Source organism: Corvus hawaiiensis, chromosome 10 (genome assembly GCF_020740725.1).
Source record: "Corvus hawaiiensis isolate bCorHaw1 chromosome 10, bCorHaw1.pri.cur, whole genome shotgun sequence".
NCBI lineage: Eukaryota > Metazoa > Chordata > Aves > Passeriformes > Corvidae > Corvus > Corvus hawaiiensis.
The window spans coordinates 24,057,004-24,074,612 of NC_063222.1; the positions used below are offsets into that span (position 1 = coordinate 24,057,004).

The 17,609-nt window shown below is 48.3% G+C and overlaps 1 protein-coding gene across 9 annotated transcripts in view; it reads left to right on the forward strand.

The window, feature by feature from the left end:
- Positions 1-17,609, forward strand: part of TNIK (TRAF2 and NCK interacting kinase) — a 153,819-nt gene that overhangs the window by 23,306 nt on the left and 112,904 nt on the right. For all 9 annotated transcript variants that reach the window (XM_048314994.1, XM_048314988.1, XM_048314987.1 and 6 more), the window contains exon 2: positions 3,683-3,748. In XM_048314994.1, the coding sequence (XP_048170951.1) occupies positions 3,683-3,748 (66 nt within the window). The remainder of the gene's footprint in view (positions 1-3,682; positions 3,749-17,609) is intronic.

Consider the following 17,609-nt stretch of genomic DNA (forward strand, 5'->3'; position numbering starts at 1 on the left):
ACATAACGATTTCCCACTTGAATTTGAGCCTGTACTGGCTGTAGCTGTGGCAGCATGATCATATCCTGGCACAAGAGTGCTCAGGTCCCAACCCATCTCTGCCTGGAGGGACGCTGGGTCTGCACAACCCTTGCCACAGGTGCTACTCTGTGAAACATTTCCCATCCCGTGAGCAGATGAAAAGTCCTGTTGAGTGTTTTGTTGCTTTATGGAGACCATACTTTATGGAGAGCCTGAGCTTGCTCCTGTGTCTTCTGGCACAAGTTCTGAGTAGCAGTAGCGGGGAGGAGGGCAGGACCCTACCTTAGTTTAAGGGCTCTTGGCAAAGTCCTGGTGCTACTACAGCTGTACAAATCCTTTTCTAGTTCGAGTGAAGCTAACCTAGAGCTGAAAATTATTTGTGGGTTTGCCTAAACTAACAGCTCACCCCATTTTTTCCTTTTATTTGTGGGCTTGTTATTCCATGCAGATGTTTTCAGTTAGATACAACTCTTGTGAAGGCATTTTGGGGTGTGGGAAGAGGGGACTGCTGCAGGCTTATCATCTGTGTGTCCCTCCTGGATCAAGGAGGGGGCATCTGCAGAAGGTGGTAGGTGCCGGGCTGGAAGCAGCTGTGTGGGATGAGCTTTGCAGCCACCCCCAGCCAAGTGCAGCCCAGCGCTGCTGTGAGCCTTGATCTGCAGCACAGGCTATATTTGGTCTGAGATTATTCCCTGCTTGGCCTGGATTGGTCCTGGTTGGGGCTCTGCAGGGTGGATTTCTTTTTCCCCTAGCTAACATCACCCATGCTGTGTGCCTCTTTATTTTTCTCCCTCGCTGCCCACTCCAGCCTGCCCGAGCTGCTGTCGCTGCTCTCTGGTACCCTTCTGAAGCATCTCAGCAGAGGCTTTGTGGGATGTGCAGGATGTGCCCCTGGTACCAGGGACAGCCTATTCCCCAGCAGCCATTAAGATGCAAATCTCTTTTCTGTCTATGAATCAGTCCAGGGGAGGCCAGTGGGAAGCAGTTTTTTTTCCTTGCCTGCCCGATCCTTTGCTGTGTATTTTCTGGAAAGGCCATTAATAGCATGTTATTCCTGGGTCCTAATGGTGGCTCCTGGGGAGAAGCTTTTACCTTTGACTGCCTGCTGCATGGGAAGAAGGCAGGCTGAGGAGGGCAGCGTGGCTGGGAGGAGATATCAGCCCCCTCTGCTCCCTGACATTGCTGGTGCTCCCAGAGTGTTGGCTGTGCTGAGGTGGCAGCAGTCAGGGGAGCAGTGTCACTCCTGGCTGTGCTGAGAGATGTCCAGTTACCTTGGCAATGCTTCTGGAAAAATGCAGGGAGAAACAGGATGGAGAGGGGACATGGCAGCAGAGAAAATGCCTGGCTGGTTGGGAGCTGGAGTGGAAGATGTGGGTGATGGGAGTGATGGGGGAAAGCCCTCCTGGCACAGAGCTGCCCCTGGCTGGCACAAAGCTGCCCTGGGCACAGTGGCAGCAGAAGCAGATGTGGGGCAGGCAGGTCTACAGACAAGTGATGGATGGACTCAGGCAAACCTGTTGGAGCCACAAGTGTGATGTTTGCACACATTAGAGCAGTGAGCCTGGGATGGTGGGATAGGGTGCTCTTTCGTTTGGGGATTTGTGGAAAGAGATTGGAAAACATATTGCAAAAAGGAGTTCTTTTTATCAGAAATGGCCAGCTGCATCCCTGGGTGTTTCTCCAAACCTCCTAAGCATATGCCCTAGGCATGGCTTTCTTCTGCCTTAATCTCCTAGTGAATATTCAAAAATAGATATACTTGTAGCAGTGGAAAAGCCTCTTTCTGAGTTGTTTCAGCACTGCAGAGAACAACCCTTAGGAAAGAAACTCAAAAAATAAACAGCAGCTGCTGCCATGTTTCCCCCTCCCCCGCCTCCTCACCCAGTGTGGAAACCCGGTGAGTTGGTTCCCTTTCCCATCCATTCCTGGCATTCCCCTGCCTGGTACCAAGGCAGCAAAACCCACAGGCTATGCACACCCATCTGAGATGCTGCATGCTGGAAACCTGTTGTGCTGCAGCTTCACCTGTGTCTGCCCCAAGTGTCCAGAGGAAGGTGTGTTTGCACCAGGACAGATGTGTCCTCGGTGGTCTCCAAGCCTCCTCCAGCGCAGCTTCCCTGCCCTTTGCTGCAGATTGTCCCACTGAAGGCTGAATGGGGTGCCCACCCTGGAGTACCCCAGGGCTTCCTGGGCAGCCTGAGGAAGCTGCTCATATATGATGGAGGAACAGGCAGAAGTGGGATGTGGCATTTCTGAATGATCAGAGGGGTTGCTGTCACCCTGTCACGGAGCTGTGCCAAACCCCGGCAGCTCCACGGCAGCACGTGTTCCTGGCTGGGTGGAAAGTCACATCAGAACTCAGATTAATTCACTTTTGTGGCATTATTACTGGGTTCAACCTTGCTTCTCAGCTGCTCACAAAGATCCAGTGTTTGACTTTTGGACCCAGAAGCATCTTGAGTTCATGCGGCTTTGTAATGAATGAAACCTCTGTGTCCGTAACGGGGTGGTGGGTGTCCATCTCCTCTCTCCCCGGGAGTGCTGCTGGCTGATCCTCCTTGGCCTGTTGGAGCTGGTAACTGACCTGTCTGCATCCCCTTGGATTGCAGCTGGGCTTGCTGGGATGCCAGGACATCCAACAGCTCAAGTGACTCAAACCCCAGCAGGGAGGATAAGTGGTGGTGTGGGAAGCAAGTCACTCCTTGGCTGGGTGGGCTCAGGGACACACAGACCCCAGGGATGTCAGGATGTCTCCACATCCGCCGTCTTCCAAGGGGATTGTGCTCTCCAGAATTGGAGTGATGAGTACAGGAAAAGGAGGAGGAGCAGGAGAGTGTAAATAAAGCTTCTGGAACGGGAAAACCCACCGAGAGGAGAAAATAGCAACACTGGTTATTCTTTCTTTCTTTCTTTGTTTCCCCACCCTCCCTCGTGCCTCACTGCTCGTATCATCTTTGGACTGTGCTGGTGGGTGCACGTGTGTGTGACTGCACCTCCCCTGGCTGGGGACATGCCAAGTGGAGGGGGATCTGGGGACAGGGTTTGGGGTTTTGTTGCCACCTTCACAAGGTATTGTGTCCTCATATAGCATTGCCCTATATTTGCTCGTCTCAGTTGACAAGCCAGGATGTCAACAGCCAGGATGAACCAAACCAGAAATGGCCTTTAGACCAAGTAACAGTAGTGCTGCTGACCTCAGGGATAGACCTGGAAAGCCCTGCTTTGAGGCCCAGAATGACATCCTGTCGGTTAGCTTGTTTTATTCCAAAGCAGATGCATGAGAAAATCTAAGTTTTAATGGCGAATGTTTGCTGTTGTATTTGAAGCGTACACTGAGTGTTCATACATCGAGCAGATGACAGTCAAACAGGTGGATGCTCCCTCACAGGCACCTGCCTGGCATCTCCCAGCCCAGGTGCTGGAGGTGGGCAGCCCTGGGCAGGTCTGTGCTGCCCAGAGTGCTGGGGGTGCCCACACAGCACCATCACCGCGACAGTGCCACGCTTCTGCTCACTGTCCCTGTAATTCCCATCCCTGGTCTGCCTGAAAACCTTAAACCCCTCAAATCCCTTGTCAGACAAATGTTGATCTTCACTGAATGTTTATTTTTTCAGAAGTCTATAAATATTGTTTATTAAATATTTTTTTTCTTTTCTCCTAGGATCCTGCAGGAATCTTTGAATTGGTGGAGCTCGTTGGCAATGGTACCTACGGGCAGGTCTATAAGGTAAGAGTTCCAGCTGAAGTGATCCTGTTTGCCTTGGCTGTGTGTTGAGCATGGAGCATCCCAGCACATCACCCTGACTAGGCTTTGACCATTCCAGACCTGACAAGAAGCCCTGCTGAACTCTGGCCTTTTGGTCTTGTGTGCAAGTACTGTGTAGCACACAGAGCTCTTATAATAAGCAATTCACATTAGTTCTGAAACTGTCACAAGAAAATGAATTGCTTTTTTTTTCCCCCCTTTCCCCCCAGTTGCTTTTTATTGATTAGATGATGAGGAGGGAGTGAAAAGTCTGTGCTTTAATAGCTAAATCTCGATCTCTTCTAAGAGCTGAGTTTACGGCTGCAATAGGCTGCCAAATGAGTTTGCTACAGTCTAGTGCTCTGCTTGCACGTGGGCTGGCTGCCGTCCTTTCCACTGGCAGAAACCTGCTACAGGATTAAAAACACTATTAAAATGTTTTTATTGAAGTGCCTGTTACAGGCAGTAGGATTGCTTTAAGTTTTTCTAAACATCTAGAAGCAGCAATCCAGATGAGAATAGTGAAGGGATTGTGGAGAGCAGGATTTTAAAAGCATGAACTTCTTTACAAGAATATTTAAAATGCCCACCTCTACTATATTATATCACCTGTCCCAAACACATCTTAGCTTGGGGGATTTCCAGATTTTGTCGTCTTGGTGGGGTCTTTTTATTGATGATTCCTGTGCATTTGGGGTGGGATTGAATTATTTCAAAGTCTGGGGTTTCTGTGCTTATGTATGGTGGGGAGATGTTTCTTGTCATGGTTGCATGAGGAATTTGCCAACTGTTTTGGTTCTGTTGGGAGTCAGTACCTCCCCTGGGCCTCATTCTCCAAGAAACTCCTGTACGTGTGGGCACAAGTGCTGTATACACATGTACTCATGCGTGTGTGGGCACACAGGGATCCTGTTTACCCGTCATGCCCATGTTTCATTTTGACTGTAGAAAGGAACATACTCATGTGCTCCTGCTCTGTGGCTTTGGAGACGCAGCTCTTGCCTGTCGTGCTCTAAAAGACAGCAAGCTGCCCCTGCTGAAGAGAATGGTGTTTAAAGAACCAATGTTCCCCATCCTCCTGCTGCTGTGGACTAATCCTGTCAGTAGAAGGATCAAGGGATTGAAGTGAACTGAAGATGAACTGGAACTTCTGGAGTTTTAAATGTGTGAATTTTTGAACTGGAATAGATTTTAAAAAAAACCCAAAAACAAAGGAAAAACTGCCCCACCCCAAGGCTGTTTTTATCAAGGTTATATTCCAGGGAGCCTTCCCCTCTGGTATTCATTGTTTTCCCACCATGTGCTCCCTGCCACGGGAGCTCCCTTCTGAACTGTTTTTCTTCTCAGCTGCTAAAATAACGGTGGAAGGTGACCTAATTTTAACTGGTTCATATTTCTAACAATCCGTGGAAACTATGTGCCTGTAATGGCCTTTTCAAAGCATCATGTTTTTGTGGAGAGCAGAAAAGGGAAATAAGCTGGTGCTGCTGGTTGTGTGGCTCAGCTGATCGGATTTCCTCTTGCTGGGTTCGATTCTTTCCGTGAGTCTGTGTGTTACCTCAAAGGAGATAAAAACCACCCAGAAATGTCCCGAGTGTAGGCTGAACGTTTCTGTGTTCCTTTTCCCCATGTTGTACAAGGGGAAAATACTCCTCCTAACTGTTTTTAACTTGCTGGAGTAACCGGATTGTCCTCAGTGTGATTCACGTGGTGCCGGTGCCAGACGGAATGGTGCCGGGGGCGGAGGGGAGAACGTTGCTGTCCAAACCAAATTAGTAAGTATTGAGGTATGAGCTTAGGCTAAGCTTGCCTTCACAGCTCTCTTAAACTGAAGTCCGAGAGTAGCACACACTCTATAAACAAAAGGAGACTTTGATATAAAACATACATAACTGTTTATGGTGTCCCACCCTAAAACCCAGCACGGAAATAAGATCTCTGCGATTCTTTTTCTCCAGATACCACCGCTGTATTTATCTCTTGCAGCAAAACAAATGGATCAACTTTCAAGACACACAGACCTTCTGGCTCCATTCTAAATCAGCCCTTAGAAGTGATCCATACCTAGGAGCAGTGTCCTCTGTAATTAGATGGTTGTTCCACTGCCATTTCCAAATCCCTCTCAGGCAGGGCTGGACTGCTTACGGAATCATTTAGTTTGGAAAAGGTCTTTAACACTGAGTCCAGACAGTAACCCAGCAATGCCAAGCCCACCCCTCAACCATGTACCTAAGTGCCACATCTGTTAAATCCCTGTAGGGGTGGTGACCCACCCCCCTGTGCTGTGTTACCTGAGGTGCACCACTGCTGCCCTCCTAGAGGCTGTGTGCGCCTCTGGTTGTGTTTTTAGGTTCTGGTGCTGGGTGCCAGCCCAAGCTCTGCATGTCCAACCCCTGTGCTCTCAGCTAGGAGCAGTCACCTGGTGAGCATCACCTCCCCTTCTCATGGCTGGTCCCTCTCTGAAGCAAGAAAATCAACTTTCCTGTTAGGAAGAGGCAGAAGTGAGATGTTTGTACCAGGCAGGGGATAACATTTTATGTCTGTGTGCTGCAAGACTGCCAGAACAGGACTGCAGTCCTGATGTTTCCCCTAGAAAATCTGATATAGCAGCCAGGTCTAACACTGCTGCATGGCCACGTTTGTGCTGGAGACTACAGGTGTCCTGGTGGTAGCCAGCTGGCCTGCCCAGGACCTGGGGGGAAAATGTGCAAGGTGCAAACTTCCCACTGATCCCATGGGATAAAGGGCATGGTTATGTTGTTCTGACAGCTGAACGATCTCACAGCCCAGCAGGATGGGGAGCCTGAGGAGTGTTACAGGAGCCCTCAGAGAGCAGGGATTCATGGAGCCAGCCCCTGCCACACCATGTGCCTTTCTCCTTGCTCAGAGGAGGAGAGCCATGTTGGCCAAGCCTGGCGCACCTTGAGAGCTCCCAGAAGGAGGGCACCCACTGCCAGAGTGTGTGCACCGGGATGCAGCTGCTACTTTGATCCTGCTTTCTGGGCCATGGTTTGAAGATCCCTTTCAGGTGGTTCACAGTGCTTCTGGGAATCAAAGCCTTGTTCTGTGAGCCTTGTGCTCAAGGCATGGCAACTGATTTGGTTTGACCTCTGTGTTTTCAAGTAAAGGTCTTTCTTTGCTCAGGACAGCAGGTTAAAATATCCCTTTGGTTCTTCCCAGCTCTGGCCATACCCCAGTGACACCTGGGCACTGCAGGAGCCCTCGGCAGCGACCTACTCTGCTCTCACTTCTCTAACCCCAACCACAAGCTCTTTGCTTTGGAAAAATGCAGAGAGAAATAACATTCCTTGTTCTCTGCTTAACAATCTCTTGTGAATAGCTCGATTTTTATTTTAATGAGGGACCACACTGGTGATGATTTATCTAATTGAATCAGAAGCTTTTCTTTATTTTCTAATAATCCTGCATCTTATGTTACAGATTGTAAACTGGTTTTGCAGAAAGACTGAGAACTTGCTAGCTTCTGTGCCAGACATTGTGGTAGTAGTGAATTTTTGTGTCCTTGGATTTTATTTTTGTTATAGGTGTTTAAGGAATGACTATGAGGAATACAATGAGTTGGACTTGGGGAATTGAACCTTTGCCTCACTGGTTTATAGCTGATGGCTGAAAGCAAAACTCTAAACACAAAACTCAATAAAACCCTTCAGAGCATTATCTAAATTGTGAGGAAATGCTGCTTTTATGTCCCAGAACATTACTATTACTGTTTATTTCTACTCTGCATGAGAGCAAACAAATACTCCTTAAAATACTGTGTGTGCTAAGATTGCCTGGATAGATCAGGGCCACAACCGGTGGTGTGTCCAGCACCAATAAATACATGGGTTCAAAGTCAAAGGACACTGGGTTACTCAGAAATACCTGTCCAATAGATGGTTGCAAAGCTTGGGGACCCATGTGGTGGGCTACTTACTGTGCATTGAGTAAGTGGAAAACCAGAGCAATCCCCCAGTGTTCTTATGGGCTTAGCTATGGCCATTCAGACAGTGGCCCATGGATGGTGTCAGCCAAGAGGGATTTTGATGCCTTTGCAGTAGTGAGAAAAAAAATCAGGAAGTAGATCAGATGGTAACCTTTGTACCTCTCATCTTGTGTATTTTACAACATTGAAGTAAATGATGTTGAGATTACATACTCATGTGTTTCTTGCCAACTGTACCAGGAGGACAGTGGTCATTAATGCCAAATACTGCTTTGCCTTGTGCCCTGTGGATATGGGTCTCCATTTACAGCTTCAGCACGGTTTTATTTCACAGGGAACAAGATAGAGTTTGTGGGCACCTCTGTAACTGCACAATAACTATTGATTGTTTAATTATCTGGTAAATGCCATATAATCACCAAGCTATTACGCAGCAATAGTCGGTGCTCTAGTTTAGAGTGTGTGGGATCCACGTGCCGCCAGTGTCAGCTGTGGCCCTCCAAGGAGCTCCTTTACCATCACCACGTGATGGGGCAGGGCAAGGGAATCACCCCTAGGAGCCACCCAGGGCAGTGGAGCACTCTCAGGCTGTCCATGTCCTCTGCCAGCCCAAGTGAGGCAGCTGTTTGAAAAAACCGTGGTTTTTGTAATTGCTCTTTGTTGTACTCTGTGTGTGTGTGTCTGTCTGGGGTACAATACACAGGGGGAAAGGTTGAGGAAATGCATCCCAAGGTCTTTCGTGAGGATGTATTTTTTTCCAGCTGGTATTTGCCGGAAGCCAGGGCTGATCCACCTGGAGGCAAACGCCCAGATTTGACCCAGTAGATGGAGATGTTGAAGTATGTGGGTATGAGAAAGTGAATAAAATATTTGAAATCCAAGGTCACCTGTTGCTGGAGAGCTGGGAGCAGCAGGGGTGCTGGGGCGGTTTGGTCCCTGAGACTGTGAGAATGTCCCAGGCACAAGCCTGTGTTTGATAATGTTGTCCTGGACTTTACATAGATGCCAGAGGAGGAGGGTAATGTGTCCCGCGCTCCTGGGTGCTGTTCGTGCACTCCATGCACAGTGGCATCTTTCCTCCTGGCATCCCCAGGCATTCCACCAGTGCAGGTTGGTGGGGTAGCAGGTAAACATCTTTAAAAAGGGCTTTTAGAAGACTCCTTTTTCCTTTAACTTATTTTTGAGGGTGGATATGAGAAAATGGAGTGGGGTCTCTGCTGTGTTCAGCCTGCCTGACATCTGTCTCAGTCTGGCTGCTGCTGATCAAGTGCTGGGCCCTTGCATCAGCCCTGGTGAGAACAGAAACTGTCCAGGTTCCTGGGTCATTATCAGGAGTTCAGATAATTAGCCTGAGTCAAGAATGACAGTAATTGTCTTTAATCATCAGTTGGTTTATTGTCTCCCTTTCTGAAAGGCTGATGGTCAATAGCTCGATAATTAATCACTGTTGCTTTGTCTGTGTGGAAGAAGCTACCATGCCGCACACAATTAGTATTTCCTGGGGATTGTTGCTGTAAAGAATTAACTGTAGTTTATATACCCAGCTTTTACAGCTGCAGACTGACTGCTGTGCCTTACTTGAGAGTCCAGACTGAATGTGTGCACACCGGTGCCTGCAGACCACCCTTGTCCCAGCGCCTGGCCTGCGGTGCTGGGTGCTGCTGCTGAGCACACCAAGGGCACCTGGTGCCCCCATCCCCAGGCTGCTGAAGGAATTCAGAGCCCCATCATGCTGCAGTCTAAACAAGCAGCTCCAACCCTAGACAGCCAGCTATTGCATTTGAAGGTGCACTGTGAGCATTTCTCTTTTCCCACCTTCTTGTTTCTCAGATGAACTGTGATGGTGTGAAGTTGGGTGTGACTTGAGCCGCGTTGGTGGTTCTGGTGTTGTATCCTCAGCTTTGGGTCCTTTTTTGTGTTTTCAAGCTCTTCAGAGGTTACTTTTGCTGCAGGGCACAGGGCAGGCTGGGTGTAACCACACGTGTGTGAATGTGTGTAGCCATCCTTCCTCATGCTCTCATGGTCACTGCACATGAGGGGTTGGTCCCTCTGGTTTGGGAAGCTCCCTGGCTTTCCCCATGGTTTAGTGCTGCACTGAGAGCCTGCTCCAGGGACTGAGGCAGGGGAGCACTTTGTGTGTGTGCCCACCCTGCCCTGTCCTAGGCTCTTCCTTCCACGGAGATGGTTTTGGGGTTGGCTGGTCCACTCACATCCACATCCAGACACAGACCCTTGTGGGCGGGCACCGGCCACACGTCACCTTCAAGGTCAGGGATGGTCTGTGTGGGTGTGAATGGATTTACAAGACTTACAAGCTGCTTTATAATCCTTCTGTATTACAAGCACAGTATAAAATATTAAGCCATTGTTTCCGCTGGGATGGCTCTGTGTGCTGGAAGAGAGGATGGTGGTGCTGCCGTGTGGGGATGCTCACCAGGGCTGGGGTCTCCATTGCTTCCACAGGCACCAGCTTGCAGGTGGTGCTGGGCTTTTATGAGCTCTTACTGGGTGACAGGAAGGGGCTGGGCTGGAGTACTGGTGTGTGTGATAACTCCTGTAGCCTTATCAGAAGGAAAACGGGTGATCTCAATTTTTTCAGCTTCCCCACAGTGTTATAGTAGCTCTGGAGGAGAAGGTCCTTTCCATGCTGACTCAAACGGAGTGTGTGTGTTTCTGAAACACAGATTTGTTTTTGCCATGCAGGCAAGGAAGTCTGAACTGAAAAATGCTTAAAGTGATGCTTCATTCTTACAGAAAAAAAAAAAAAAAAAAGGCAAAAGCTTTGTTACCAGAGCAACTGGTACATCTTGTGCTGCTTCATTTCTCTGAAACACAGAGCGAGCCCTCAGCCCTCCCTCCCCCCACAAGAAACCAGCCCCCACACACCTACGCACCAATATGTCACATTAGCTTCGCTGCTTTCTGAATAATGGAAGGGAAAGGTGCTTTTTCAGTCCCAGAGAATGCAGGTTATAAAAGGTGATTTAAAATGTTTCTGCATTGCTCCCTTTAAATCTCTGTTCCCTTTCCCTCCCTGCAGAGTTTGTGAAGGGAAAGGGCAGGGTGAAGGTCAGGAGCAGACTGATGCATCTGTGGAGTGACATTTGTCCAGTCTCTCTTGTATTGCTGGATGCTCTGATTCTGTAAATACTGCACAGTTTTGCAGGACAAAGGAAATATCTGCGATGTCTTAGGGTTAAAAAAGCTGCTTTTAAAGATGCCAAGTGCAGTCAGTGGTGCTGCAAAGCATGGGGAACGTGTTTGTGTGGGTGCCAGGCATGGATAGGGACAGAGGGAGAGCCCTCTCCTTGACTTGTGGGCATTAGAAGGTGCACAGTGCAAGCAGCTGCTTTGCAGATAACAGGAGCAAGCACCGTGTCCAGTGCCACCTTCTCCTGTCCCAGAGGAATGGCTGGACTGGGAACTCAGACTTGTCTTTTCTCAGATCTTTTGTGAGGACACTTAAAAGTGAGAGGTGGGGGTGCAGTGTGGGACAGGCGTTTAGAAAAGAGCCAGCTTTTAGAATTTGGGTTATTACACGTGAAAGCATCGCTCTCTGTTTTGGGAGGGGTGGCTTCTTGTCTGCTGAAGCTCCCATAGCTCTGCTCGCTCTAGGATCTTACCAGCAGTATTTTACTGGCTGTGACTGGTGGATGAGATGTGCGTGCTGTAAGGCTCGGGTGGGTTACAAAAACTATTTGCTGTTAGTTTATATCCCTCTAATGGTAGCCCCGGGCTGCAGGGCGCAGGTGAGGAGCTTCTTGCTCTCAGCTTTTTGCAGTTGCAAAGTTGGATATTGTATTTAAGAAGTAACAGGCTCTTCTGGTGAATTAGAGCCGGGTGCAGTGCGCAGGGAGCCTGGGGCCAGGTCCTCACTGCTCTGGACTTCTCCAGTGACCTTTGCTGAATGACTCCTCTCTTCTCCTTTCCATCTTTCCTTTCCCATCCCTGTCTTTACCTCCTTTCTCGATATCATCAGAAACAGCAATGCTGGTGTGGTCTGGGGGGGCAGAGCTGGGAGCTGCTGGGTGGCACCAGCACTGGAAATCCATCTATGAGGCGATGGGGAGGCTAGGTGCCCCTGCAGCAACATTTTGGAAACAGAAGGCTGGGAGCAAGGCTCATTCCCAGCGGAGCAAGTAGAGCAGCTGCTACTAGGTCAGCTGAGGAAAACAACCGAGAGAAGCACTGAAAAGTAGGTTTTGGAGCCGGGAGGTGTTTTGTTCCTCCCAGCTCTGAAGGTGCCACTCTCAGCTAGGAAGGCACTTTTTAGAAAGCTGAGAGAAGAGGATGGGAGGAGCAGCAGGCTGTTGGTCCAGGCTGTGCATTTGAAGCATTTGTGAATGCTGTGGTGTTTGTCTTCAGAGACATTTCTTGCTTGTCATTTTTTTATGTCATTCCCAATTTTGATGCAGCTTGACTTGTGGCTGACCCTGAGGACTCAGAGGCAAGCAATGCCTACAGGGAGCCAGCTGGAGCTCTGCAGCTTCTCCTGGTTATGCTTTGAAGGCTCACTGCAGAGAGAATGGTGTCTCTCTTGAAATCTGCTGTTTATTCTTAGGTTTACCTGGGAAGCCCTTTACACTAATTACCTAAAGATGGAAAGCGCCAAGCAAACACAGCCTGCTTCCAAATGTTGTGGGATTTTTTCCTCTTCTTGCATAAGAATGGCAGATTGGTGTAAATTTTTTTTGGTTTTGTTTAAGTCTTCAAATTTTTTTGTGTGTCTTTAGGTGTCTTAAATTCTTGTGTTGAAATGTGCACATGGAAGTGTGTGGCTAAAGGCCCAGGTCCATCCTCACATCCCCTTGTCCCCCAGCCCATCTCAGCTCATGTGTAGGTAGCTGTGAAGGAGTTTGGGGCTGCAGACAGTGCTGCTATCAGCTGGAGAGGGATGTGGGGGAACCTGAGCCGTTGTTAGCACAAGCTGTGGTGATCCAGCCCAGAGAGTCCTGTCAGGTGCCATAGTCACCTCTCCCTGTGCCCAGTGCTCGCCCTTGGGTGTGGAGCATCCCAGCCCGTGTGCTCACACAGTTATCTGCCTTGGGCTGGGCTACACACCTGTGCACTGATGTCCCAGGGATTGCTGGTATTCTCAGACTTCCCTCCCCAAGGTTTTTTTTCTCTCCTCTGGAGCAGGGCAGTGCTCTTAAAGAGGAGTTGGTAAATGCTCGTTTTCCATGTGTCACCTTGGTTTTCCCAGCAGAGAGGTTGTGATGGGATGCATCCAGGAGACTCAGAAGTAGCCCACAGGTCTGCAAGAGGATGAAAAATTTAAGGGCTGGATGGGGGATGGTGGGCTTTGTCTTGCTGTGAATCTCTAATTTATTGTGGTGGTTGGACCTGGGGGCTGTAGGAACCTCCTCGTTTGTTGGGCTATTTCATTTGTGAGGTTGGGGGGTTTCACCAAGAGTCACCCAGTGTCAGCAGGAGGAGCACCCTGGAGTGGAAGGGATGCTGCTTTGCTCCAGTTTCTAATATTTACAGGGATGTTTGTGACCCCTGGCAGTGAGTTTCCAAAATGAACAGCCTTCTGCACACCTTTGTTTTTTTCTTTATTTTTTAACCCCACTGTAAAGCCGAACCTGACAAAAAATGATACTTGAAATGACCTGGAATGTGCAGGAGCAAAAAGGGACAGGGAGGTAATCCAGTCCATTATGTTTAAAAATGGGAGCCCTGGAAGGATGGAAGGGAGAGAGTTTTGTAAAGGACCAAATTGGGTATCAGATGCCTGTAGTTAATTTTACAAAGCTGCCCACATGCCTGGTCTGGAAGCTGTGCTGGCTTTGTTAGCTCTCAGTGGCCACTAAGGATGGAGAGGCAGAAGCACCTTGGCTGGGCAAGACCCATTAGTGTGATGTGCTGCTGTCACTGGAGGAGATGCTCCTCCTGGGCTGCAAGGAACAGATGATGGTCCCATCACATCTTATTTCAGGGGATGTGGCCTTAGCCTGATGTAATTATTTTTTTTCCCCAGTTTGTGCTGAGTGGGGATATTGTTTCAATAGGTCTGGTTTATAATGAACAAAAAATTTTCTTAGCTCCTTACAGTTCTTCTGCTCCTCAAGAAATGGTTATTAACAGGGTCAGTGTGAAGGAATGTATTTTATGTTTGCCTGTGTGGTATCTAGAGCAAATGAGGTCAGGATTATATAGTAAAACAGCTACATTAAAAAAATAGTAGCTCATGGATTCCTTATTATTAGTTAAAAGGTGTGATTCGTGCCTCACAGGTTGGTATTGTGTTTTCCTTGAAGTAACTGTTGGTGTTTGTGCACTTCAGGGTGGTTCCTCCATCTGGGCAATCAGTCCTGGGGTCTGCAGGGATTCCTGGTGGAGGCCTCAAGTTTGGGATGGTATGGGAATCTTTGGTACTGAGCTCTCAGTTGAGCTTCTCCTCTGGAACCCCTATTTTAATGGTCAGTAGTAGTAATCAGATGGAGGGTTGGAAGGGAAAGCTAGGAATTCATTCCAAGGCCTCTGCTCCCTATCCTTAACTTTCCTGATGATGGTATAATGACCAGGGCATTGGGCTGGTGGGGCTGTGTGCCTGCATTCAGGTCAGTGTCCTGTGTGGCAGAGTTGATTTGCATTTAAAAAGCCCCAAGCTTACAGTGGCTGTTGCTGAGGGAAAGTTGAACTCGATGGCAAAGGAAACAGAGGTAAGCAGATGTGCTGGGAGAGACCACCATCTCTTGTGCCCTGCTCTCTGGGGCCAGCACAGTGAGACATGCAACCATTTCACCCTTCCAGGTTAACTCTTTTCTTCTTGCTTTGCATCCCCATTTGAAAAGATGGGAGGTTTCCACTCTGGCATATCTTGCTGTTGGTAAGTCTTTATGCCAATACTTTCCTTGGCGTTGCAATTTCTCCCTGAGCAAAACCATTATTTGAGAAGAAGATGCCTCATTCAGTACCTAACCTGAGCATTCAGAAGTCTCCAGCCAACCTCCCCCCTCCCCACCTGGGACTCTTCAGAGTTTGAAGCTCTCATGGACAACACAAAGGCTGGAAATGCATCTTTGTTTTACAGAGGTAGAAATTCAGTATAAGCAGTGATCAGGGCTTAGGAAAAATTGCAAATTCCACTGGACTTGCCATTAGTCTCTTGTGTTTTTTAGAACAATTATGGCTGTAGTTGAAGTCGGCAGCACCAGTGGAAATGCCTTTGCGTTCCTAGGCTTCAGAGATTTTCCCTTTCACACTTTAATTCAGCAGGTCCAGGATCAAGGCCAAACCTTTTCTTTTCTACATAACTAATAGAAAGACAGCCAGTTCAGCAAAATTTCTGTAAATAGCCTGTTCCAGATGAATTGTGAATTGTGCATGTGAATGCCAGTAGGGCTAACACGAAGGGTAGTTTGCCAAAGAAAATGGAAATCTTGTGTTAGAGAAACAGGCTTCCAAAATGCAGTGTCAAATTACATTTTTGGGCTCTGCAGAAACATTGTTTGCTGTAGTCATGAAACTGCCAAAAATGCAGAAAAGTCTTGATCTGTGGCGCTGAAGGGCAGTATCCAGTGGGTGAGTCCTGGTCACAGAGAAAACACTCAGCATCAGCTGAAAATCCTGCAGCAGCCCAGCACTGAGCTGGGCCCGTGAACACCTGCTGAAAGGACTCCTCCAGTATTCTTAATGTTTTTTGAACTGACAAAAGCCAGCATCTCTTGGGATAGTCATGGTGTGATTTGGAAGTACTCTGCCTTTAGCATCCACACTGATTCAGGGGCTAGGGGGGCAGTGGGCATCACGGGGAGGTCACTCAGCTGGGCAGTGACCCAGGGCATGGCTGTCCCCCAGCAGGGATGCTGTCGATGGAGTTCAGCCCCCCCAGGAGCAGCTGGATTTGAGGTCTGTCACTGTTCAACCTTTAAAAGCCACCATGGATGGGGTACATTGTTCCTTCATGCTGGCTGCCATGTGACTCCTTGGACTGCAGATGGAATTGCACACATGCTGCTGTGCTGGTGTGATGGATTGTGCAGTCACAGGAGAGCTTTCTGCTTGAGGAAGGGCAGGGAGAGGCTGCTTCTCCAGCCATTCATGTGTCTTTGGCCTGGGTTGACTTGGGCTCTGTGAATCGTTGGCGTTTAGCTTTGTGCAGAGAAAGCAGAACACGTTTGCTCACCCAGGTTAAGCACTAACAGCACCACCTCCATCTTCCAGCCTTTTTCTCTCTTGTGGCAATCTTGGGGATTTGTTTTTGTTTGGACCTTTTTTATTTGCATCTGCCCATAGTAGCTAAAACTCGGCCGAGGAAATCTGGTGCTTTTCCCATGCTGTTCCACAGCAGATACAGGGTTGCAGAGCAGTGCCAGCAGCTACAAAGGGCACCTAGCAGGGGATTAGCCAAAGGGCTGACAGAGAGCACAATTTTGGGCTAGGCCATGTGTCTAAGATGACCCTTCTTCCTCCAAATCTGCCATCTTTCTTCTAGAAGGCACCCTAAACCTGTGATATGGCGCTTGGGATTGTGCTTAGTGAGGACTCTGCATATCACCAGTGAATCTAAATACAGTGGGACCAGTGTGTGACCCCTGTCCCTCAGCTGGCTGACGCCCTGCCAGGGGCATGTGCCTGTGAGGGTCCAAGAAACTCCAGCCAGCTGTGAGGCCATCCTGCATCCCTCGGAGGGGATGCATCTCCTGGCATAGCCACAGCAGTGTGTGCCTTTGCTTATGCTAATTACTGCCTTCAGCACTATTCCAGTGGTAGGGAATGTTCCTTGGGCTGTGGGAGCCCACAGCTGAGCTGGCATGGGGAGAAATCCAGTGAAAGGCAAGAGCAAATGCTCTTGGAAGCTCCAGCAAACACTCCCAGTGTTGGGTTTTCTTCTTCCCTCACTGGTGACTGTCTACAACCTGTTTGGGAAGGCACTTGAGAAGAAATAAGGTAATTGCATAATTTAATAACAGATTTGAGAGTGCCGTTCTGAGCACACCAGCAGTGTGGAGGAGCTGGGGCTGTGGAATGTGACTTGTCTTGCACGGGAGAGATTAATCACGTCGACTCCTGGGAGACAGGTCTGCTAGAGAGGTGGTTGTGTTGGATGCACTGTTCATATTGCTCAAATTAGGCTGTGTACAAGAGCTAATAAAATCAGGAGGAAAGAATTCCAGCAGAAGCGATCAATAACTTGAAAGCGTTTTAATTCAAAATTAGAAAAATGAGAATGGTTATGGGCAAGGAGAGTGTGTTAATAAAGGAAAATGAGTATTTGTTACTGCTGGTGTGAAATGAGATAATTTAAGAGATGTTCTAAGTGCCTTTTGTCACAGTTAATGCCTTTTGTTAGATTTCCAAGCAAAATGGAGCCTGTGACTTTCAATTTCAGGGTTCTCAGATGATCAAAATACCGTGGGGCAGCCTGATCATCTCATGCTTTACTGGAATGAGGTCATCAATAACTTTTGCCTGGGTGTGATTTACACAGTTGTCAGTGTCTGAATTGCCATAATATGTCTCTGCCTGGGAAAAATGCTGCATTTGGAAGGGGAAAAAAAAACCAACAAAGCAGAAGCTCTCTGGGTAGCTGGTTCACTGCTAATAATGGATACAGAAAAGTGATTACTTGTGATCCATTCAAATAGAAAGCCTCTAAAGCTGGAGGCATGGAAGCTGTTGCAAGGTCAAGCAGTGTCCTTTAAGGAGAAATAGGTGGCAAATGCTGTCATTGGCAGATAACACATCTGCAGCATCATGAAAAGTACATCTGAAATTAAGATTAAAGGTGCTTTGCACTCGTATGGAGTGGGGGAAAAGAGAAGATAGAGATGAAATCAGAAAAAAGAGGATTAGCTTTTGGTGAGTGACAAGCAATAGCTCTGGCCAGGGAGAGATTTAAGCAGCAAAGTGCTCACTAACCCAGGGAATTATCAAAGGTTTCTGCAGCTG